Source organism: Rhodamnia argentea, chromosome 1 (assembly GCF_020921035.1).
Source record: "Rhodamnia argentea isolate NSW1041297 chromosome 1, ASM2092103v1, whole genome shotgun sequence".
NCBI lineage: Eukaryota > Viridiplantae > Streptophyta > Magnoliopsida > Myrtales > Myrtaceae > Rhodamnia > Rhodamnia argentea.
In genome coordinates, this window is record NC_063150.1 from 5,438,497 (window position 1) to 5,462,704 (window position 24,208).

At 41.0% G+C, this 24,208-nt stretch overlaps 4 protein-coding genes and 1 non-coding gene across 7 annotated transcripts in view; 3 read left to right on the forward strand and 2 right to left on the reverse strand.

The window, feature by feature from the left end:
- The window catches only part of LOC115753391, a 22,093-nt gene extending 17,799 nt beyond the window's left edge, over positions 1-4,294 (forward strand). Inside the window, exons 4-12 of one of the 2 annotated variants that reach the window (XM_030691980.2) lie at positions 222-563; positions 1,039-1,111; positions 1,236-1,348; positions 1,459-1,543; positions 1,891-1,963; positions 2,352-2,407; positions 3,289-3,354; positions 3,698-3,763; positions 3,848-4,294. In XM_030691980.2, coding sequence (XP_030547840.1) covers positions 222-563; positions 1,039-1,111; positions 1,236-1,348; positions 1,459-1,543; positions 1,891-1,963; positions 2,352-2,407; positions 3,289-3,354; positions 3,698-3,763; positions 3,848-3,928 — 955 coding nt within the window. In that variant the 3' untranslated portion in view covers positions 3,929-4,294. Of the gene's footprint in view, positions 1-221; positions 564-1,038; positions 1,112-1,235; positions 1,349-1,458; positions 1,544-1,890; positions 1,964-2,351; positions 2,408-3,288; positions 3,355-3,697; positions 3,766-3,841 lie in introns of both variants that reach the window. The other variant, XM_048275761.1, reaches the window with a different exon arrangement.
- Positions 1-24,011, forward strand: part of LOC115753311 (cytochrome b5-like) — a 25,741-nt gene extending 1,730 nt beyond the window's left edge. The window contains exons 2-5 of one of the 2 annotated variants that reach the window (XM_048275773.1): positions 21,950-22,042; positions 23,047-23,110; positions 23,235-23,301; positions 23,420-24,011. In XM_048275773.1, coding sequence (XP_048131730.1) covers positions 21,950-22,042; positions 23,047-23,110; positions 23,235-23,301; positions 23,420-23,670 — 475 coding nt within the window. In that variant the 3' untranslated portion in view covers positions 23,671-24,011. Of the gene's footprint in view, positions 1-21,665; positions 22,043-23,046; positions 23,111-23,234; positions 23,302-23,419 lie in introns of those variants that run through there. The other variant, XM_030691873.2, reaches the window with a different exon arrangement.
- On the reverse strand, positions 10,226-15,967 carry LOC115753361 (probable LRR receptor-like serine/threonine-protein kinase At5g48740). The gene is made up of 17 exons (XM_030691935.2): positions 15,873-15,967; positions 15,386-15,589; positions 14,513-15,050; positions 13,885-14,336; positions 13,658-13,775; positions 13,480-13,548; positions 13,333-13,401; positions 13,184-13,252; positions 13,024-13,095; positions 12,853-12,921; positions 12,519-12,754; positions 12,229-12,434; positions 11,588-11,714; positions 11,420-11,488; positions 11,102-11,291; positions 10,890-11,022; positions 10,226-10,497 (listed from the first exon to the last, which is right to left on the reverse strand). The coding sequence occupies exons 1-17, from the start codon at positions 15,940-15,942 to the stop codon at positions 10,279-10,281; spliced, it is 2,910 nt and encodes a 969-aa protein (XP_030547795.2). The 5' UTR covers positions 15,943-15,967; the 3' UTR covers positions 10,226-10,278.
- Positions 17,748-17,829, forward strand: TRNAS-UGA. Its single transcript has one exon. It is a non-coding gene; the product is annotated as a tRNA-Ser (tRNA).
- On the reverse strand, positions 18,372-20,643 carry LOC115753310 (60S ribosomal protein L13a-2). The gene is made up of 4 exons (XM_030691872.2): positions 20,287-20,643; positions 19,701-19,817; positions 19,530-19,617; positions 18,372-18,746 (listed from the first exon to the last, which is right to left on the reverse strand). The coding sequence occupies exons 1-4, from the start codon at positions 20,556-20,558 to the stop codon at positions 18,603-18,605; spliced, it is 621 nt and encodes a 206-aa protein (XP_030547732.1). The 5' UTR covers positions 20,559-20,643; the 3' UTR covers positions 18,372-18,602.
- Positions 24,012-24,208: the final 197 nt, after the last annotated feature.

The following is a 24,208-nucleotide window of genomic DNA, read 5'->3' on the forward strand; positions in this document are numbered from 1 at the left end:
TTGTCCTTGTTAACTTTGCATTCTTTCTTGTAATGCCTCTCATGGATGAATTTGCCACCTTTCTAAGATGCAATTAGACATCTTGTATGTTGGATGATCTCCCTATGCATCTTATCACGTTTTGGCACGAATTGTCAGCTAGTGAGTTGCATGGGCTGACATTGTCAGTTTATTTTTTATGGCCTTTGTTGGACTGACACGTGGTTTTTTTAACTGGGCAGAGCTCGGAGCTTGCAACAAGGGGATGGAGAAGGTTTTGAAGCCATCATCTCCAAGGATACTCCGGATGAAGCAGATACGGTTGAGAATGAGCTTCAAGACAAAGAAAAGAGTGGCGCCATTGGAGGAAGATTGTTTCTCATTAAATTAGCAATTGCTCTTGGCATAGCTGTATTTGGCACATTGATATCTCTTAGTGTTAAGTGGTCTTCCTCTGGATCGTCACTGGGATTTCAGATTTTGGCAGATGATTCTTCCTCTGCAGCAGTCATGGCTGCATCTCCTGTTGGTTTCAGTTTCAAAGCTTTTGGATACAAAGTTTTGCTTCCAGAATATGCCCCCGGGTAGCGTCTAGTTTCTGAATGCTTGCTAGAAGCAATTACAATTCGCATTGCTGGCATGCTAACATAAAGTTTAAGACTAACACCCTCTTCCCTTTTTGGCTGACAATTCCACATTTTTTGTTTGGTCAGAAGAGTCCCCACTTCTTCTTTTTTTCCTTCTTGTAATTTTCAAACCAGCTATGGTTTCAAAACTAATCAAAGGAAAGAAAAAAATGATCATGAAAATCTTCTACTTGTAAAACGAATAATAAAAGAACTTTGAAAATTTCTCTGGCAATTGATTTTTCAAATTAATTTTTTGGTTCTGTTTCCCTGGCTTGGGAAAAGTTCTCCTTGGTATAGAGTGCTTCATGTTTCATAAGCAGCAGTATTTGTCCATCAAATGAAGCATAAAAATGGAAAAAAACTTTTTATCTTTCATTTCTTTCATGTGCGTACTGCAAGTTTTAAGGTATTGTCACACGCCACAATGCAGGTGGATTTACTTTTGGCTGCTAATGGCTGCTGGGTGCGGACTTTTCATTAGTGAGGAGGCTTTGAATATATGGGTCTGTCCTTTCTACTGGTACTTCTGTTTGGCAAACTCATCGTTTACATATTTTCGCTAGTTATTGTTCTCTGCTTTTCCCCATTTCAGTTTTGCAAATTCATAAGTGAAGGTAAATACTATAGATTGGCATAACTCTGTCCCGGATGCTCTCCTTGGATGGCACATGGCAATTGTTTGTGGAATCTTTCTCAAGAAACTTCCCTTACATCCTGTCGACAGTTATGTGGGTCTATTGGTACGTGGTTGCCCTTGTGCTTCAGTTTTGTCCGTTGTTGTGTTGATATTGTGGATATTACTACCAACTTGTCCCATTTTCTGGTCTTACTTGATCATCTAAATTGTCAGGGGAGTTTGTATAAGTGATATGATTCCCTTTTACCTTGGGAAGCTTTTCAGACAAACTGGGGCATCAGATGATGTTTGTGCAAAGGTGGGTTTTTCCTACTTATTCTTTGTCCTTGCCAATCTTTTAGAAGCATTTGGAAACTCAGCATGCATGTATGGATATGGATGACATGATGTCATCTAACTTGTATGCATTTTTCCTAACAAATCTTTCCTAGTTGCATTCGTTAACCTCCTTTACAACCGTACACTCACGGCCTTCAGACATCCACCAGCATAAAAATCATGGCACTTGGATGAGTATGCATGAATGGATGTCCATTTTTGTTCTCTAATAACCATAACAACAATCTAGCATATTTACCCATGGATGTCTGAAGTAACAGCACCAGTTTTTTCGTCACTTCATCTTTTTAAGTTGTATTTTTGCAGTTAGGCATTGGGAAGGAGAAGGTTGAGAAAATTACACGTGTTGTACAAAAATATGGAAATCTCTCCGGTTTTGGTGAGCACTCTTTCTTTCAGATTCTCTTGGAGTTTTCAATTGCTACATTTGCATTGTTGGACGTGCTCAAGTATGGTGGTAATGGGGTAGTAACTTCTGCGATCAGGGCATCTCCATTGTTATTTACCCCCTCCATCTCATGCTCCTTTAGTGTTTTTTGTTTTCTGAAGATTCTTCTATGTCAAAAATTTGCACCTATCTTCTACATGGTTTACTTAATTTCTTAGGCTGAACATCTTAGTGAAAAAAAGTATAAGATAAATTCGTGACATTTCATGGCCAGAACATGTCAGTGTTGTACTACAACTGCAAAATGTAATAGTTTATTAGATGTCTCTTCATGCTTTATGAGTCATAACAGTGATTTCTCATGAAACTTTATCTGCAGTTGAACGATTTTCCCTTGGAGTGCGGAATCCAACAGCTTTCCTTGCAGGGGCCTTGGTATATCATCATCGTTAATTTGTTGCCCTATTACAAGAAATATCGGTGCTTAAAATAATTTCATGCGCCAAACATTCACGCAATAGAAGCTTCAAAGTAGGCCTCTATTCATGATTTTGATGTTGCATGACTATGCTATGCCCATTTTCTTGTCTGATTCATGAACACTGGACCTACATGTACATACAGAGTTCCATGGATATTTGTGGTGTGATGACTTTTTGAGAAGATATTTGCTCCTTTTGCTTTTTTTTTTTTTTTCGCATTTCCTCCCAAATGCAACTTTGGGAAGCTTTCTATTTCCTTGGGCTTTTGATTCCATCTCATCTTCCGGTGCTACTTGATAATTTGGTAGATTTTTCCGCGGATTAGATCAGATGGGATTAGCAAAAAAACCCTCTTATCTTCAGTTGCAATCTGGTGACTGGTCCGGGTTGATGCTTTTGAGTTAAGTTAGTGAAATTGTGAGGTTATGTGGGTGAGTCATCCTTGAGAGGAAATGCTTTTTTGTTCGCGCTCAATTGGGTCTCAGCAGAGAACCTGTCCTTGGCTTCTATCTCAGTGAGTTAAATCTAGGTCAGCTTTAAGGATTTTCCACTTCCGGGGGGTGAAAGCGAATTTTGCACCATAGACGAATAATTAATCACTCTGCACCACATAATTGCTCAATGTGCAGACCATCATAAAGAGTTTTTAATAACCTCGTCATTTTCAATTCAGGCATACAAAGTAACAAATTAGAGACACCATTCTTCATACAGTTTGCAGAGATCAATTTACTTTTGTCCAATTTGCAACAATAGAATAACTATTTACCTCTTAAATCAATGACTGGACACTGTGTAATTGGTTGGATGACATCCTCTCAAAATCATTCTCAGGGAATATCTCCAGAGTATTTTTTTGCTGGAGTGTGTTGTGGAGGCTTGATCACACTTCCTATCCAGGTGAGTCGAGTTTGCATAGAGTGAAATGTGACATTTCATTCCTTTACGAATGGTAAGATGCACTAGTAAGTTTCTAGAGTTTCAATCATACAGGTTACCTTCAATTTTCATTCCTTTATGCTTTTTTCGCATTTCTTTTGGGCTTATAAATAGGGTTTTTATCATTTATTTGTCTGTTGATTTTGAAAATTCTGAAAGTTGGAGAAGAGAATTTTGAATAAAACAAAAACTGATGAACTGGAGGCGTGCTTCATGAATCATCTTGTTTGGCATACTTGTTCTTCTTTTCTTCGGTGTGTTAGTAGTCCTGAAGCTACTCTCTTCTCTTTGCCACTGACTCCAGCTGGGAATCGGGTTCTTACTTAGGGAACGCCCTCTATTTGCTCTTGCAACTGTTGCAACTGCCGTGGTACGCGAATATTCCTTTGCCTAGACTATTCTGATTGTATTTTTGATGTAATTAAATTACCCATTAATCGCATAAATCACGCAGGGAATTTGGACCATCTTTCCATATGCAATAGCTGCTTCTACAGCGCTGTTTCTCTTTCTGCGGCGGCGGTACTCCACATGATTGGCTTATAAACTCGTTTTCTGCGGCGGGAACTTTTATAGTGTAGATTCATGGAATTTGCTGCATTGTGTAAATGGAGGAAATAGCTGCTAGCATGTTATTTATTAATTTTTGGATGGTAATTGCAACCTTCCGTTGAATCACCATCCGCGTCATAGCTTTTTCATGATTTTTGAGGGGATAGTCTGTCTATTAATTTGTTAGATGTGTGGGTAGTGTACCCCAAAAAGGGAATATGCTTAGAGTGTACTCTTGCTTGTGGTGCTTTCCTGCTCTTCAGTTTCCCCATGAGCTCAAGTGCTTGCGTTGTAATATTCTGCAGTTAGTATGATCTTATCCAGTTTCACCATCTACCATTTTCTTTTCCCTTTTGGATCAGAACTTTCTGATAATTTTGTAGGGTCTTGCTTGAAAATGCATCAAATTTTTAAGACTTGAGATTTTGGGCATCAAATTGGTCATACCAGTTTCAGCTGCTGTGGCCATTAAATTTTGGTTCCTTGATCATGTTCCTTGAAATGCCGCCCGTCTCGAACCTAGACAGTCAGAACTCTCTCTGACCTCGGAGCCACTTCACCGTCCATCTACTGCAATGGGAATGTGTATGTCTTTTAGTGGTGAAGTCGCGCCAGACTAGCTCAAACCTTGGTCTTTTGTTACTGCTACAATATTGGTGTTGAAACGTTAATAATTGGGCTTATTACTAGTAAGGGTTGTTTAGTCTATTTTCTTATTAGTGAGCGCCCTAATTGTTCACTCTACATGTTGATGTACTCTGCAATTATTAGAATAACAATTTTCTTCTCTCTCTTGCTTTCATGGTATCAGAACTCAACTTCAGATTAATAAGACCGGTATACATGCTCGGAACAGACTCATTAGTAGAGTTTCTAGTCATAACTCAATAATAAACAGCGAACTTAATCTCAATAGTTCAATAATCCAACACGGTCGAAAATATATCACCACACCACACACATAATAATAATAATAATAATAATAATAATAATAAAGAAGTCCCCACACCCAAAAAATCATCAATCAAAAAATCGTAACTAGATTGGTCGAAATCCGACAAGCTAACCACTGAAATTCCCCAATCTCGATTTCTCTCCCCAGGTCCAGAATGGGGTGAATCATCTCAACACGTTGACTGTTGGGTTCAGAATGGGGTGAATAATCACTTCCAAGTTCATGAAGTGTTCCTTAGCACGTAAAAATAATAAGAAAAAGGCATCCACCGATTCAAAGGTTTTGCTCTGCACTCTAAAACCAATTAAATATTGTTTTGACTCAGCTTTAGCGGTATAGTTTTCTTCAGTGGTAACAGTATTGCCGGCTTCACCGTGAGATTGGCAGAAATACTCAGGAACTAGCAATCAAAGAACACGGAGATGACGGCAAGAACAAAGGCAACATAATTAATACCTTGTAAAATAGAATCCTAGGAGATCAATGCTAAACCGAGATCACTGCATGACCATCTTGAAAGAGAATCATAGAGAAACGTCACGGCAGAGACGTTGGATGACGTCAGATTTGGGCTCGCTGACCTTAATGCCCTCAGACGACGGGTCGCTGACCTAGACGTCATCGGACGACACCGTCAAACAATGGTCCCTAGTCAAATCCAAGGATTCCGACGAGATTCGTGGTGGCTAGTAGTCAGCGATGAGAGTGGCTATTTTAAGGTTTAGGTTTTAAGAAGACTCTTATACCAGAAATACTATTCTTGGTCAATGGCGGTAGAGACATATCTTTTAGCCATCAAATAGCTAATTTTTCTTACTTCACTTCCATCTTCAGAAAAAACAGAAGATGGATGATTGGTGTTTTGACGATGCTGCCATTCGAACGTTGTTGTGGAATACCATGGACTCCAAGATTAGCCCTCGGTTTATGCGATGTATATCAGCCAAAGCAATTTGGGACACATGTGCTCTTATGTTTTCAGGTCAAGATAACATGATCCGTGTTTGTGATTTATGGGAGGAGCTAATCAATCTAAGCATAGGAAACATATTTATATCCGATTACTATTCTAGGTTCACCACTCTTTGTGAGAGACCGGATGCCTATTTGTTTGCCACTTATGACATTAGAGTGTTGGCCAAGCATCGGGAGGATACGAGAGTTATGTTATTTCTCCAAGGCTTGGTCCTACTCATTCTTCTCTCCGACAGTAGATTACTTCTCGTGGTATTCTTCCATTAATTGATGAAGTCTTCTCTCGGGTCCTTAGGTGCATGCCCGACTCATCATCCGCACTCACTTTCGTACCTATAGCAAATGTTATGGTTTCTCAATCATCCGGTGGTCGTGGAGGCCGGGGGCGAGGTCCCCGTATTCGTGACAAATCTGGTTTCTCTCCTGGTCGTGGTCGTGATGGCGGTAGTAGTGCTAGAAGTTCTCATTATTGCCACCATTGTCGGCGCATCGGCCATACCGAGGCTTATTGCTACACCCCACATACCGAGCTTCATCCACAAGCCGCTTATGCCGATATTGTTGAGTCTCCAGTGCATAAGGTTCATGATCGATCACAAGAGCTGCCTAGCACCATTATGTCGTCTCGCGCCGAGTATGAGTCCTTAGTGCGTCCCAACCAGGTGATGAATTCCTCCACTCCTTTTGTTACTTTGGCACAGACTTCTTTAGGCAATCCGTCTTGTTTACTCTCTGCTACGCCCACTTCCTAGGTCGTTGACTAGGGTGCCACCAACCATATGACCGGTAGTTCTAACTCATTGTCTAATATTACCTATATGTCTCCTAGTTCCGTTACACTTGTTGACGGTCCGCAGTCCCATATCATTGATTAAGAGGATGTAACCTTAGGTCCCTCTCTTTCTCTTTCTCTTTCTCTTTCATCTATTTACCATTTACCAGCTTTCCCATATAACTTACTTTCTGTCAATTCTCTTACCGGATATTTGAATTATTTTGTAACACTTACCTCTACTCATTGTGTCTTTCAAGATGTGAGAGCCGGATAGATGATTGGCGCAAGGCATGAGTCCAATAGGCTGCACTACCCGAACAAAGATCTTATTGCTACTCTTGTTTAGAAGAACACCGCCTCCGGATGCATTGTCACATGGATCATCCACCGCCTGACATACTTTGTCATTTCTCTCCTGTTTCAGCATCTATAAGTCCTATCTAGTGCAATGCTTGCCAATTGGCAAATATCATCGGGTATCTTTTCCTTCTTGTGTCTAGAGTCGTGTGTCAAGTCCTTTTGAGTTTGTCCATTCTGATGTTTGGGGACCATGTCGTGTCAAAGATATTTTCTATTACAAGTATTTTGTTACATCTGTAGATGATTATTCCCACACAACATGGTTATATTTAATAAAAGATGGAATTGAAATTTTTTCCTATTTACGGACGTTTTACTTTGAGATTTTTAATCGGTATCATGTTTCTGTCAAATGCCCGCGCTATGATATTACCAAAGAATATATGGTTGTTTCCTCTGGTTTTCAATCATTTCTTATGTCTCATGGGATTCTACATAAGACCTCTTGTCCCTATGCCCCCCAAGTAGAATGGGGTAGTGGAACGAAAATATCGCCATCTCTTAGATATTGCTGGTTGTCAACTTTTTCATGTAAGCCTCCCCCCAATGTTCTGGGGTCATGCTATCCTTACAGCATGCCATCTCATAAATCGCCTCCCATCCTCTATGCTTTGTGGGAGCATACCTTTCTCTACTCTCTATCCTACCAGTCCACTGTTTTCTTTACCACTTTGTATGTTGAGTGTGTTTGTTTTGTGCATCGTCTTGCTCCTGGCCATGATAAGCTCGATTCACGGGTTGACAAGTGTGTGTTTTTTGGGTGCTCTCGAACTCGTAAAGGGATAAGTGTTATAGTCCGATTAGTCGGCGGTTGTATGTATCGGTAGACGTGACCTTTTTTCCAAGGACCACTCTTATTACTCTTCTACTTCCCAACTGGTGACTCCTTCCGAAGATGCTCTGTCCTTGGCCATGGCTCCATTACCGCCTATTCCTTTGATGAATGTGCTTGGGCCGTCATCCAATTTTCAGTTCTTCAACCGGACCTATCGGCGGCGCCATTACGTTCAACGTGAGGTAGTACGGTGGCCACTCGCATTGGACTTGCATAATTCTCCACTAATTAATGCCCCGACCTCTGATCCACTAGTTTCTTCCGAGCCTAATCCTACTACCGATATTCCTATTGTATTGCGCAAAGGTACGCATTCTTGCGTCGATCAACCCAATTCCCGATTTTCTTCCTATACTAGTTTGTCTTGTCATACACATACTTGTCACCCTCTTTCTTAGTTTTATCTTACAATCACCTTCCTCCTATATATTTTTTGTTTGTTGTTTCTTCATCCTTGTATTTGTGCCAAGTACTATTGCAGAAGTTCTTGTCCATCTAGGTTGGCAACGGGCTATGTAGGATGAAATGCAAGTGCTACGGGATAATGGGACATGGCAACTTATACCATTACCCGATGGCAAACAGGCCGTGAAGTATCGTTGGGTTTTCCGAGTGAAGTTTCAACCAGATAGCTCTATTGAATGCCTAAGGCACGCCTGGTTGCCAAAGGTTGCACCCAGATCTATGGAGTTGATTATGATGATACATTCTCTCCTGTCGCAAAGATACCTTCCATTCGTGTTTTCATTTCTCTTGTTGTCCGATATAGTTGGACTTTCCATCGCCTTAATATCCGGAATGCCTTTCGTCATGGCGATTTAGCAGAGGATATATATATGAAGCAATCCCTGGGGTTTATTGCTCGGGAGGAGCCTCTTGGTGCTTGTCGCCTACGCAAGGTATTATATGGGTTGAAACAGTCTCCTTGTGCTTGGTTTGGCTGTTTCGGTGATGCAATTATTCAGTTTGGTTTACGGCGTTGCATCATGGACCATTATGTGTTTAGCTCCACTTCTCCTATGGTGTGTGTGCTCCTAATTGTGTATGTGTATGATATTATCATTAATGGTAGTGATTACGTAGGCATACGAATGTTGAAACAATTCTTATAGACAGAGTTCACCACGAAAGATATGGGTTGTCCGAGGTATTTCTTGGGCATTGAGGTGGCATATTCACTTAATGTTATCTCATTATCACAAGCGGAAATATGTTCGGATATTCTTAGTGAGGGTGGTTTTCTTGGAGCAAAGCCGGTTGATATACCAATAGATCCTAATATGAAGCTTGATACGTAACAAAGCGACTTACTTCATGATTCGTGTAAGTATCGAAGACTAGTAGGTAAGCTCAACTATTTAGCTGTCACCCAACCAGATATTTCTTTTGCTGTTAGCGTGGTTAGTCGGTTTATGAGTGCTCCTCGCACTACACATTAGGAGGCGATACTATATGTTGTTAAGTGCTTGAAGGAAGCACCGAGTAAAGGACTTCTAGACAAGAATCATGGACATCTTATTGTCATTGGCTACCCGATGCTAATTGGGTTGGGTGTCCTATTGATAAGATATCAACTTCTGCTGTTGCGTGTTCTTGAGAGGCAATCTTATGAGTTGGAAAAGGAAGAAGCAATAGGTTGTGTCTCGATCGAGTGTAGAGGCTGAATATCGGGACATGGCTCATGTGACTAGTGAGTTGCTTTGGTTGAGAATGTTGTTATTCGAATTCAACATGCCATCTTCAGCTCCCTCGGTTACGTGTTGTGATAACTAGTCCGCTATGCATATTGTTTCAAATCCAATTTTTCATGAGCGCACAAAGCATATTAAAGTAGATTGCCATTTTGTGCGAGAAAAGATTCGGAACAAGGAAATAACACTTTAATACACACGGACTAAAGACTAACTTGCTGATCTTTTCACTAAGTCATTGCGGGGTAGTAGAATGATTATTTTGTGTAACAAGTTGGGGCTCTTTGATATTGAAGCTCCAACTTGAGGGGGAGTGTTGAAACGTCAATAATTGGGCTTATTACTAGTAAGGGCAGTTTAGTCTTTTTTCTTGTTAGTGAGCCCTAATGCTCACTATGTAAGTTGATGTACTCTGCAATGATTAGAATCACAATTTTCTTCCCTCTTTTGCTTTCACGTTTTCAATTGGCATATATAAGAGGAAATATGTTCTGTTTCAACTGAAGCATATGGGAACAAGAAGCTTGCTTAAATACTCTTTGCATAAATAAACATTAAACAACGCCATCCCACAAGTTTAGGTACAGTAAATATGATAATTGCACCCAAAACTCTCTCACTGTACATAGGTTCTCCTCAAACAAATGATAAACAACCTTGTCATCGCCAGGACAAACGACCTCTTTTTAATCTCTTTGGGCTGAAAAGAAAGATCTTGTCCGGTTTGTAACTCAGAGTGGAATCAGTTCATATGTCCAGAGGCTGCAAGATAAGAAAGCTGAATGCTGTAAGACTCTTTGAGCACGGACAGTATCTGCGCGATGGTCGGCCTTTGCGATGCATCCCTCTCTACAGACCTCACAGCGATTTTCGCCACTTTCCTCATGCTTTCCACATCGAAACTTCCTCCTAAACTCTCGTCCACAATCTCGAATGCACCTGCCTGCAAGTAGGGCTTTGCCTGCAAAATCTCACAGGACAAAGGATTTTGCACTGGTCATAATTCCGAGAGATATGGCTAGAATGCAAGAAAATATAGAAATTTTGCCGGCTTTTTGATTTCTAAATATAGGAATTCAGTTACTTTGGCTCTTCTTGAGAACAGATAGGTACTCAAATCGGCTCATGCTTGTCTTCACTGATAATGATCATTATAAGCAATATAATTTAGAAGGGGAATACATCGAAGATGAGACAATCGGCTGAGACTTTTGTTCAACAAATAGGCTCTCATGCAATTGCTCAGAGCTGTGTAGTGTATATTCCTGTCCATTTATCGTCGGTTGATAGCAGAATCATTTATCATGTTACTCTGAATCATCTGCAGGAACAAAGCAGAGCAGTGTGCCTTACCCATAAAACCAAATTGAAGGAATCTGGAGTCCCTGAATGATTCAACGGTTCTCGTCCACAGATGAGCTCCAAAAGGACAACTCCGAAGCTGTAGACGTCGCTTTTCTCTGTAAGTTGTTGCGTGGAGTAATACCTACACATCAGACACACTATTAAGTATTAAGTATTGACACTACATATAGATCATCTGCCGTGACTGTTCAGAAGTGTACTCGGGGTCAAGGTAACCAGCCGTGCCCTTGACTACAGTGGTCACATGAGTTGCATCTGGCTGGATCATTTGCTTAGATAGCCCAAAATCGCAAAGTCTTGCATTCATCTCCTTGTCCAATAGTATATTACTGCACTTGATGTCTCGGTGAATGATTCGAGGATTGCTTCCTTTATGTAGATAGTCCAGTCCTGAGAAGAAAAGTGTCGACCATCAAGCTTGGAAGAGCGAGCTATCGATATTTCATCAAAGGAACTTCCAACTATGTTGAAGTTTCCAACATGATAAATCTCGGAAAAAAAGGCTTATCCAAGTATACCTTTTGCAGCATCAACAGCAATCTTGAGTCTCCGAACCCAGCTTAGCGAGAATTTCTTACTGTTTGGACCTAAATTCACATTGCCATCCATAAATGAATATCACCTAGAGATGATATGTAAGACCACATTAACATAAATAGAGATGGAGCACTGTTGCAGAAACCCACCATACAGGTGATCAGCCAGTGATCCCCCTGGTAGATATTCATAGACTAAAATCTGACGCTGCGACTCATAACAAAATCCTTCCAGACTTACAAGGTTCTGATGGCGGACTTGTGATAAGAGACGAACCTACAGAGATTGATAAATGTATTTAAGGAAATTAACCAATAGACGTAGCAATGAAAAAAATTGTCAGAAGATACGTAAACCTGTATATGAGCTAGAATCAAGGTCAAAAGAATGTAAGAATGATTTTCTTTTATATCTGACATATGTCTAATGCGCTGACCGACGCATGTAACTTACAACCGGGGTACCTGTTTTGTAATCAGCATGCTTCTTTGATTGACTTATCATGTCTCAGGCCACAATATCGTTCAAGACATGCTGGAAAATCTAGAGAGTAACAAAATACAAACAATTGACACCTGAAAAAAGTGCTGGATATTTGCTTTCAGGAAGGACCTCCTAACAGCTGAAGTTAAAATAGCTGAAGGGTATACATTGTGTAAAGATGTAGCCTGAGTCTTTTTCATCCACATTTTTTTACCACACTGATTTTAGCATGCAAATGACTCGGAACCGCGTATGTATGTGTACAAATTGCTCATTGTTCCAAAGGGGAAAAAATCACAGAACCAACCTCATTTATGAAAGAATCTGCACCAAGTTGGGATTTATCAAACCGCACTTTCACAGCAACTAGTTTTCCATCTGGAAGCTTTCCCAGGTAAACGGATCCAAAACTACCATGACCAATGACTTCTTTAAAGTTGTTTGTGGCCGTTTTGATCTCTTTGTAGGAAAAGATCTTGGCTGCATTCCAGTTTCTCATGTCTGCGGCTGCCCCTGAAAATTTTGAAAGATCACACCATGAGACCGAATTAATCCGCTTTCAGCTGAATTATGTCCGATGCTTTTTGGTTTACATACGTTCCGTGTATGACATTTCAGTTCTTCCTCTCCTTCTGTACATGAATATGAAGAGCGGGATGAGCAAAATAGCTAGCGATGCTCCTCCGACTGCTCCGAGTATAATGGCTAAATGATTATGTCCACGTTTGTTTCTCTTGGGAACTATTGTAACTTGCGGTGCCTCAATTGAAGGATTAGATGATGCATCGGCACACGCAGTTGAGGAGAAGGAAAGACACAAGTTTCCTAAGGTTCTGCAGAAACTTGACACCTCAGTGTTATGCAAAATAATGGGCAAAAAGACCTCTCTTTTTGTTTGCTTTAGGAACCACAAGAAGTACTGGTTTCTTACCTGACCTCCAAGCTCTCTCTGTTCAAGGAATCTGGTAAGGTGCCTTGTAGCAGGTTATTCTCCAAGTCTCTTGCAAAAGATGACAAAAAAAAAAGATTTATTTTTTGTACATTCATGGCTTTTAAAGGCCAGGAAATTCGTTTTTACTCCACAAACCCGTAAGTTGCTTACAGTAGGCGAAGGTCTTTCAGCTCTCCCAAGCCGTCGGGAACATCTCCCTCCAAGCTGTTGTTTTGTAAGTCCCTTTATTATTTCAAAAGTAAAGAAGTCTATATGAGGTCCAATCGTCAGTAGCCGACATATATCCGTAACTTTAAGACTGGCAACTTACAAAACTTGCAGGCTAATCAAGTTCTCCCAATCTGAGCCAAACGATGTCAGTTTATTGAAACTCAGGTTCCTGAAATAACAGAAGGTGTATAAAGCCAAATCAACCTTCTGAACTATGTAGCAAGGCGTGCACAGCTGAGAGATACTTACAGTTTCTTTAGATTTTGCAGGCTGTCCAAGTTCTGTATCTCGCCAGCAAGCGATGTGTTATGCAAATCCCTGATGGCGAAACACGTGACATGTAAGAGATTGTGGCATGCACGGATTATAACACATTAACAAATTAAAAGAGCTTACAGTGTTTTGAGATCCAGCAAGTCCCCAAATGTTGGACTGACAGACCTGAGATTGATGTCTGAAAGCTCCCTTCAGAGATAGACAAACCAAGAAAAACATAAATTTCAGGTTAGATGCAAATTTGTGAAAAATAAAAGTGGTGCACATTTATAAACTTCAGGGCATAATAGTTTTATACAGTGATGTCACTAGGCTTCCTTCACATTCGACGTGATCCCATGGTTTTGGCGAACAAGGATCATCTTCCCATCCCAGATCCAGGCCAGTAAACTGCTCGATAACCTGAAGTGCTGAAACTGCAATAGAAGCAATTTAAAGGGATATTTATCATATGGGGAAAAATAAAAGTGGTGGCCAGCGGCGCGATTGAATTTGAAATGTGGACACATTAAGAGCTATTTGCACCTGTGGTTGATGAAGCTTCTAAGGGAATGTCAACAATTTCATACACCTCAATTGCATTGACCTGAGGAAAGAAGCTTTTGCTCTTAAACGTCACATTCAAAGACTTGATTCCCTTCCGGGTAACATATAGAGCGCTGGCTTCTGAGGTTTTCACTGTATAGTTAGATTGAACTATGTCCCCATTGATTATTACATCGAATGAGGGGGAGATAGGAAGGATCCCGGCAAAATAGAGGACAACATAATAGTCGCCAAGTGAGTCGAGAGGGAAGTTATACGTCATAACTTCTTTTCGTGCCAAAACTCTTGCAGTTTGAAGAACAGCAGGAGGAGGACTCTCCAAGAGCCCCGAGAGATTAAACTCGACTTGAACTTTGAACCCTCTAGTCACATGGAATGGTGTGAAGCTCTTATCAGCATCCCATATTCGATCATAGGGATCTGCAGGGTACCTGTATTTAATGAATATTAGTCACGGAAAATTTCACAGGTCGTGCAACAATGTCGCAATGCCAAATCTTCATCACAACAGCGAGTATCACATAACCAAAATTGGTTAAAAGAAAACAAATAATCCAAAACATCAACTACTATGTATTGCACTACAAAAAGTTGGTATGTAACTCACTTCAATGAGCCGTTGGTGTAACCGCTATCAATTCGATAAGACTTCCTGAGTGACTTATTTGGGAAATCTCCCATTCCACTTTTGTAAGCTTCAGGAGGAAGAGGCCGCACTTCGAGGGAAGAAATAACTGGAGTCCCACCATTCGGAATCCGATGCAAGCAAAAAGAGAGCGTGTCCTTATTGACTGGCCATACAAATTCTTCAGTCCAAGGATCATTAGAGGTCAGGTTGATAGTACTAGCCATTGCTGTCCCAAGAGAAACAGAAAATGCCGGTGGCTTCCCTTGTCCATCGTAGTTCTTGTACACGAATTGGCTTCTGACGAGAATTAAGGAGGATATATTCCTCAAGGGTAATCTGTAACAGTTACGGCCTTTGGAATCTGGGAAGAACCGAAGCGAAACACCAGATGAAGTGCCATCAATATCGTTGATGTAGGTAGTCTTTCCTGTGCTTATGAAATCACTGTCGGTTATCCAGAAGATGTTGGACGAGTCCGTGTAATTGGTGGTTCCACCACAAGCCAAACTCAGAAAACCTGTCACACGCACACAGATCATAGAATGCAGGATTAACTGTTAAAAGAATATGATGGCAGCTCCAAAGATATGGCTGATACTGTTGTATTGATGACACATTTTTCAGACAATATTTCAGTGGTTATGTGTGTTCATCAGGAGGAGCATTGGCAACTTGAGGCAGCACTAGTTTAATAGACAACAATTTGTAGAAGAATCAAACATTTTAAACTTCACTGTTTACTGGAAGAAGTGATGGAGATCGATTCATCGGGATGGTTTCTTGGAGCAACCCTCGTGCACGAAAGAAGTAACTCATTAGCACAACAAGTTTTCTTGATTGTGAATTGCATACCATCTTGATCACAGAAGCCAAGTGAACAGAAGCAACAAAGGAGAGCAAAGCTGACTGAAAGTATCTTCAGTCCCATATGGTTAGGCTCTTCTATTTTGGGACTTTCTTCTTCGAAGCCAAGGCAAAGTTCAAGAAACAATTGTCTTTGAGGCTGAACGTGACAGATAGGGTGAGAGCGGTCGGAATTTGAAGTTATATACGGTACTGCAAGAGAACAAAGCAGAGTTACCAATTAATTTTCTTTGGTGGGGCAGCTGATATGTTTCAGAATAATGACTAATGACAAACATTATCTGCTGATTAAGGTTGCAGATGCAAGAATAGAACAGTTAGAGATGATTACGGTGTGTTGATTGATAATGATTAAGCTTCTTTGCTTATTGCTGATCGACACTTTGTTACTATGATTGCTTCTGTCACAACTACCGCCATGACTAAAAGCAATAATAGTATAGTAGTAGTTACAGAAAGCAACCAAGAAAAAGACCAAAAGGTAAGTTAACTTGCAGAAGAAGAAGAACATCATTTGGACTTTGGTCACTGAAGTTCAAAAGCATTTACATATCCAAGAGACTATATAAATTTTCGGATTTGCCGATAAGTTGGACTTTTGTCTCCCTCGAAAATCCAATGCTCAGCAAAGCGACAGCCCATGATCTATATGACAAATCTTCTCCGATTCCGTCCTTTGTAAAACCGCAATACTGTGTGTATGCCACCTTTGTTCTTCACATCCTGCTGATGCCATTACAGTTTTTATCGTCAATTTCACAGGTCAGGGTTATGTATTTCAAAGATTTCAAGAGAACTTATATGATTTTTGGTAACTCCTTTTATTTTCATAGATGCTTTGGCTTCATAAAAGCAAAGGAAAAGCTCTTCTAGAGTATGCATTTCATGACAAAGAACTGCATGAATAGAACAACGAGACCATTTGAAATTTAATGGGGTTTCTTGAAGTGCAAGCCAAGGAAAAAGAGAAGTGGCAAAAGGATCTTTTGAAGAATGCATACAAAAACAAACTGGCAGAAGTCAGTGTCATCACTTTGAAATCAAGTTCGTACAAATCTCTGCAATGTGATATATTGGGATGTGGTTCATACTCCCTATCGACAGGAAGGCACGGGAATTGTAAGGATGCAAGGCGCCCGAGACGCCGTAGGGCTTTTATAGTTTGTGCCCGTATTTTTTTGTTAGTTTGAGATTGGACCTATGAATAGCTACAAGTTATATAAAATTTATTTCTCTTATAATTGAGAATTGTAATGGGGAGATAGTTTGTGCTAATTATAGTGACATCTTATACTGGATGTAGGCCCAATTTAAGGTAAACCAAAATAAACTTAGCGTCTCAATTTTTTTTTTCTGGTCATTACATTATATTTCACTGTGTTTGTGCACTTAATTTAAATCTAACACAATACACCATCAGAGAGATGCACCAAAGGAGGACTATGCGTGCATTTTGTACGTCGTCTGCTCGATATCTCGCACTGTCACACCGGGGGGGGTTGTGCATGTGGTGGTTGCTATAGAAAAAGGGAAAATGACGAAACGAATCATCATGACCTCAATTGATGGACGCTTGATAGACCAGCATCTGGGCAATGAGAAGTTGGCATTAATTTAGTTTCCATCCTTTGGAAAGCTTTTGCTTTCAGATTCATCCTCTGGCTTTCAACATGATACTTCCTTTCTCAGAAAGACAAGGTCCCGCGGAGGAGATGAGGGATGTGATGAGTGGTGGTCCGTAGTGTCAAAAGAGCCGCAGAAAGGAGCCAATGCCCAGCAATCCTCGTGCGTGAATGATGAAAATCTCATGTCACCTCACCAACCACCAAGTATAAACATGTCATATTTGTTTGCTTTTTTTTTTCAAATTAGATTTCGATTCGCATTTTATCTGATCTGTGAGGTTAAAATAACTTTTCAAAAATTCAGCATCGACCGTAAAGTTAGATAAAACATGTCAATAGGTGCAATTGTAACACATTCCACGTGGTCCCACTGACAAAGTGGCAGATGTTACTGATGAGATACTTCCATTAATTTTAATTTTGTGTATGCAACACATAAGGTATGCTTGGGGAGTATGAAAAAATTTCTTCCAAAGTTTTGTTAGATCAGAGCTTGGTGGAGTTAAGGCCCAAAAATTTGTGGGCTCATATTAATTACTTGAGAAAAGTTCAACACAAAATAATTGGAAAGAAAATTAAGCAGGAAAAGGGGTCAATTGACAGAGCAAACCATTAAGAATTGCATAAGAAGTTTATCTACTACAGTTTTTATGTTTAGGAACACTAGCAGGCAGTTGACCAAAACTAAGAATTATCATTAATATTGTGTTCTGCAAAGATGTAGTGTCGATATGTCCGAGTGGTTAAGGAGACAGACTTGAAATCTGTTGGGCTTCGCCCGCGCAGGTTCGAACCCTGCTGTCGACGCTTTTCCTCTGTTCTATTTTTTTTTTAATTATTTTTTTTAAAATTTCCCATGTGCTTATTATTTTTGGCAGACGGTGATTAAAAAGAAAATCCACTCATATGATGTAGAATATCTTTCGAAGGAGATTGCTTACATCTTTTACACTTGATTAGCGAGCATCAAGAAGGGAGATGATCAACTCAGTCCGACTCGCTCAACCGAGCTTCTTCCACCACCTTTTCTTCACAATGAATCCTCTAGGGTCGTCAGGATATCAGATTGAGATATGGGAGTCTCATGAATTGTAATTAAGCATTGTATGGAAAAGAACGGGGCACAACCAAATCCCTGACGGATGCATCATCTGGCCAAATCAAAAAATTACAACGCGATCCATGGCAACAGAGTTATTATCGGACACCATGGCACCGCGCATGTTCCTATTCCAGGGAACGTACCAATGCCTAGTATAAGGCTTCCGTATGTCCGAAGGGAAAAATTAGAGAATTAAGTGGACGACTTCTGACCAAAAAACAAAAATAAATAAGCGGACGAATCATGCTCAAGATTACACTAAGATTCTTAGTATATCAATAAGAGAATTAACGAGTCTAAGAAGGTTCATCTACTAAAAAGATGAAAAATATTAATCAAAAGGCACAGAGCATAGGGGCACAAAACATCGCATTTCAGACTCCTCTTGTCTCACACACAAAAATTGTCTCAACGAAATTCACCCAAACAATCTCAACAAAATTTGGAACAGCTATCACAAGCTAAATGCTCAAAATCCCTAGTACTTCACGGTGGTAAGGATGTCGAGTTGAGTGCCAAGCTTCTCCTCTGCAGACTTTTCAGCCTTCACTCTAAGCTTTGTCAACTGCTTGTTCCGCTCGTAGACGGCTTGAGCCCTCTCCTTTCTCTTCTTCTCCAGCTCCTGCAGATTAAAAGTAAAATTAAGAGTGAAGACTCAGAAAAGGAGACAGAAAGAGGAGAGATTAATATAAATAGTCCGCAGTCATTGGCTTCAAAATTTCATGCATAATCTGAGGGATTTACCAAGCTGTGATCAGACGCAGAAGACAAAGGACTATGTGGTCTTCTCAGCCTCAAGAGCAAGAAGACATATTTACATCCTAAATATAGAGCCTCGAAACTAGCCATGATAAATCCCACATGAAAAAGCCTCTGTTGTGCGTTGAGATCAAGGTCAAACAGGTAAGAGCACGTACAAGCACCTAGGGACTGCAGAGTAAAATTTGCAAGGAAAAAGAGGACCTGAAATTCTATTGTTGATTTTTTTTTTTAAAGAAAAAGAAAAAGAAGATAAGCTACCATTCACTATGAACCGCCAGATATCAAGTTTTACCAAATTTTCACTCGTCCAAAACCAAAAGCCCTAACTTGACTCGATCGAACATCCAGAAGTACAACACAGATTTGTCCTATCTTTTCACCAAGTATGAGCATCCAAAAAACTAGATTTGCACATATTCTGAACTGCATGCTAACAAGCAACCTAGAAAAGAATTAGGGGTCATCATATTTTAAGTAACAGATCAGACAATCCAAAACCCAATTTATATAACAAAAGTAAAGTTTCAGGTAAATCAAACATTAGTAGCACAAAAGTCACCAACTCCAAAATAAAGAAAACAAACTGATACTACTATTATCTCTCCATGAAACAGCATTAGCTAGCAATGCAACAAAAACTCACCCTGATGGTGTCATAATGGTTCCATCCCACTTCAGAAGACAGGCGGCCCAACAAACAGTATTTGTGCCCCTTTTGAAGCCTCAACACCCTATAGGTCACAATGCAGATTAATCAAAGCCTGCACAGAAAAGTTAGTCCTAAAATGAAAACTCATACGAAAAAGAAACGTACTTCAGAGCATCAGGGATGACCATTCTCTTCGTCTTGTCATAAGGAGGAGGGACGCCCTCATAAGCCTTCAATCGAGCAAGTGCAGCTGCTCCCCTCTTGGTCTTATGCGGAATCATTCTGCAAATTCACATGGAACCAAACAAAAACTCAAAATCTCAATCTGAAACAAGCACGCAGCTTCAGCAGTCACTACATCATTACCAAGAAACCTAAGAATCTATTGCCCATGAATTAAAATCATTATGCAACTATTGTCTAGCTCTGGGGTCCAGGACTAGTAGTTCGAGCAACATAAGCAAGGACTTATCATCGCTTTGATGCATACACCATAGACAAACTTGCTGAACCTAAAAGAAACAACTAGCTATGGAAAGACAATCTCCTGCGATCTCCATCGCCGCATCGAAATGGCAATCCAGTTCAGGAACGTCAATTCAAGGGGATCGCAATCATTTCGTTCATCCTCACACCGATCAATCAGCGAAACCAGAGCTCTATCATCGCCCTAAATCGAGTGGTCGTTATTTTATTTATATACGAATCAAACAATGGCGAAAACTCAGAAACCAATCAATCGATAACGTACCCGCGGACGGTGCGCCAGAAGATCTTGGCGGGGGCGCGGAAGTGGATGGGGCCGTGGGAGGGCTTGGTGTTCATGCGCTTCCGGAGGAACCGCATGTACTTCATCTTCTGCCGCACGAGGCCGCCGGACATGCAGATCTCCTCGCACCGGACCACCACCACCCTCTGGCCGTTCAGGAGCTCCTTCGCCACGATAGACGCGAGCCGGCCGAGCATGTGGTGCCTCGCGTCCACCACCACCCGCTTCGCGCATATCCCCGACCCCGACACCATCCCTCCTTCCTCTTCCCTCCCTCTCTCTGTGTTGCCGCGCGGTGGCGAAGTATGTATAGCTTCGAAACCCTAATGTGACTGAGCGCGTGTGGGTTATAACTATAAGAGGAGGTGACGGAGCTAGGGTTTTCGTGGGTTATGTTACGGTGTGTGCGTACCTACGGTGAGACTAGTGAAATGGACTGAGCCCGCTAAGCCCAACTGTGGAATGGACGGAAATCCTGGCCCCCGCCAGATTTAGCCCATTTGAGGCCCATCTCGGCCCAAATATGAGTAAGCAAGTTTTCATACGATGGGTGATCAATGATGGGAGTAACGAAATTCGGCTCGATCTTGGGGCCCAACCTGCCTCACTCCCTTGGAGAAGACAAAAGAACGGTCTCAGGGTCGACTGCATGGACAATTCAGGTGCCGGGTGACACCGGCCGACTGTCCTTCTCCCAGTAGAGTGCAAGAGGGAATAAGGGTCGGTCCGAGATTTGTTTTAAGGTCTCAAGCCAAGAAAATTGAATAATGTTCATCTTCTGCTATCGATCCAGTTGCCCATAGATCATACGAGCTTACATCTCTTTGACGCGAATGAGGTCACCAACTCAATAGTCCATCTAATTGGCCTAGGTCGATCGAGCCAATGTCCGAAACTGGTGGAGTTGGGCAAGCTATTCCCTTCTTTAATCCTTAGCTTACCTGACTAGGGCCTGGATAAAAGCTCGACGGATTCTATAGAAGATACAAAATCTTCGAAATTGGATAAGGATATCTAGGCAGGTCAATACAAGCCCGCTCATGAGGATCCAACTTCTCCTACCACAAGCAAGAGGGCCAGATGGTAGATCAATTGTCGCCTTCAGATTGGCCAGCAAAACCAATAAAGAACGGTTTCTTTTCTGGCCAAAAGTTCTCCGACAAGGACATAACCAAAAATCTGGCATCAAGAAATGTCCAAAACAAGGGTCAAGATCGCACCACCGAGAAAAACCAGAATAGACGACCACAAGGACGGCAAAAACAGGGAAAACGTTGAACTTACGTATCTCACGGGGAGAATCCCACGCGAGTCTTCTTAAATTGTGATGACCCACGATTTAATTTAGTACGCAAGTGCCAAGTTCTTGATTGTTTTCTCCAAAAATAATGTCCTGATTAGGTGGGTGGTTGAGGACAAGAGGCCTCGTTCACTTCACCAACCCCAACACCCAATCACCATCCAAAATCTGCCATTGACCTGAAGCAACCCCACCTCCCTTTTCGGCTTTGGGTTCCGGGTATTCCACCTTTTCTTTTGGTTTGTAACTCATAAGCGTGAAAAGAGAGCGACAAAATCGATCAAAGATCGAGTTTTTCTTTCGATTCCTCGCTATTTATTTTTTGTTTTCTCAGTGTGAAGCGACAGAGAGATGGGGGGAGACGGCAAGGTGTACACTTTGTCGGAGGTTTCTGAGCACAACACGACCAAGGACTGTTGGCTTGTCATTGAGGGCAAGGTACATCGGATTGATCATGGTCATTTTTGTGTTTCTGTCTAACAATTTTTTGTCTACTTGTTCTGAATGATTTTGTTTACCCGCGACTAGATCTAGAGTGAATCTGAATCTTGGTAGGCGATTCATCATCTTGGGATGATTCAGTGGATCTTCTTGATTAGCCTTTTTGTAGAGTGGAAGATTGATGATCTTCTCATTTGTTTTGGTTTCAAACTATTATTGTTCCTGTCATGATATTAGCTTGTGGATCAGCTTTGTTTTGTTGAGGTATAGGCAGTATGTAATTTATCTGGAAGGTCTAGCGAATAATGGAGGTGATGGCTAGCTCATAAAATCGATTAGCACTTAGAATCTAAGGGACAAGAATCATGATCATGCCTTTTTGTGTAGCATAAAACTTTGAGGAGAATTATAAGCTTTTTCCCAGAACATGCATGACATGTTAGTTGCTTTTACCTGCTTGTCCTGTAACGTTGGATTTGATGCGCTAGTGCTGTGCCATTGCATTGAGGCGACAAAAAAAAAGTGCCATCGGACTAGCAATTGTTTTACATGAAACAGATTTCACAACTTTCTGTTTGCTTCACTTAAGGGTATCGCTATCTGTTATATTTGTCTCACTGGGAGAAATACTAATACAACTGCTGATCCTAAAGATGTTTGGCCCTCTCAGAGTTTAAGACCTCACCATGTCTTTCCAGTATCACTATGATGGCTTTAGGACAAGTTTCCTCGATAAATTTGAGCTGTTTCTGATGTTGATAACATCTGAGAGTGGTCAGTGTCGGACTCTATTGTGCGTATCAATTTTTGGGTGCTCAGAGAAGGGACACATGTGCCTGTGTATTGGTTCATCTTTGGTTGTTCTTACACACTATATTCTGATAGAGCAGGACACATGTACATTATGCCTTTAACTGGGGCTGCAGATGTGTGCAAGCAGTCCTTGCCTCGCTGCTCTGTCATTTGTATGTGAATCAAGTAGTGAAGAATGTGCGTGCCAGTTTCTATGGTGAATGCATGGTAATGGGAGTAAACTTCTACCTGCGGATAGCTTATCCCGTGCTTGTAATTTGACTAAGTATATAGATATCGTTTGAGCGCATTCCTACTGATTGAACAACGGCCATCATTACTAGTGACCTTTCAAATGGTTTTTGGAGCTCAAACACCTGCAATATTGTTTGAATAGGTATATGATGTGACTAAATTTATGGAAGATCATCCTGGTGGTGATGAGGTCTTGCTCTCCTCCACAGGTGACTATGTTGTCAAGGAAATCCAGACTCGAATATTTCCTTTATTTTGAATTTGTTTCAATCAACAATTCAATAGGTCAACATGGTTTTATTGATTATTGTCCATACCTTTTCACAGGGAAAGATGCAACTGATGATTTCGAGGATGTGGGTCATAGCAGCAGTGCCAGGGCAATGATGGATGATTTCTATATTGGCGAGATTGATACGTCGACCATTCCTGATAAGAGCAAGTACACTCCTCCGAAGCAGCCTCAATACAACCATGACAAAACTCCGGAGTTCGTCATTAAGCTACTGCAATTTTTGGTTCCCTTGCTCATATTGGGTTTGGCTTTTGGCGTTCGCTTCTACACAAAATCCGCTTGAAAACAGCCTACCTTAAAATTGGAAAACACTCTTACAGAAACTCGCTCGCTCTTCGAACTTGGACTCGTGTGCTTTTGGTTGATGTAAGACATCTGGTGATTTCATAATCTTGTTGTCATCATGCTCCTTGTTGATCATCACCTTTCAGGAACTGATTGGTCTTTTCGTTGGCACGCTTGTTTGAAAGATTTTTTGCCCTGCACTGGCTTTGTTAAGGTTGGTGGTATTCAGGGACTTGATCAAGTTCCATGCGTAGGAGCTTTCATATGAAACACTATGGGTGGAATTTTATTGCATTCTGGTCATTATCCAAAGATGATTCCTGCTCTGTTCAATACAAATAGATTACTTGCGCTACACTGTACCTACCCTGATTGGAACTGCTCTGTTCGATGCAAATAGATTTCTCCGCCGTACCTTCTAGCTGTTGTTTTTTTCCTATACTCCCCCTGACCGGAACTTGATCTCAAAAAGTGGGTAATTCAACACTAAAAGTTACCGGCACTAACTCGTGTGAAAGCTACTGGCGCGTTGTCAT

Coding starts and splice junctions, on each gene's coding strand:
- LOC115753361 (XM_030691935.2), bottom strand. CDS start 15,942: ATGCTTTTGAACTTCAGTGACCAAAGTCCAAATGATGTTCTTCTTCTT. Junction 15,051..15,385: donor TGGCTTCTGTGATCAAGATG/GTATGCAATTCA, acceptor TGCGTGTGACAG/GTTTTCTGAGTTTGGCTTGT. Junction 12,755..12,852: donor AGAGAGAGCTTGGAGGTCAG/GTAAGAAACCAG, acceptor AAGTTTCTGCAG/AACCTTAGGAAACTTGTGTC.
- LOC115753310 (XM_030691872.2), bottom strand. CDS start 20,558: ATGGTGTCGGGGTCGGGGATATGCGCGAAGCGGGTGGTGGTGGACGCG. Junction 19,818..20,286: donor TTCTGGCGCACCGTCCGCGG/GTACGTTATCGA, acceptor GTGAATTTGCAG/AATGATTCCGCATAAGACCA. Junction 19,618..19,700: donor GTCATCCCTGATGCTCTGAA/GTACGTTTCTTT, acceptor TGTGACCTATAG/GGTGTTGAGGCTTCAAAAGG.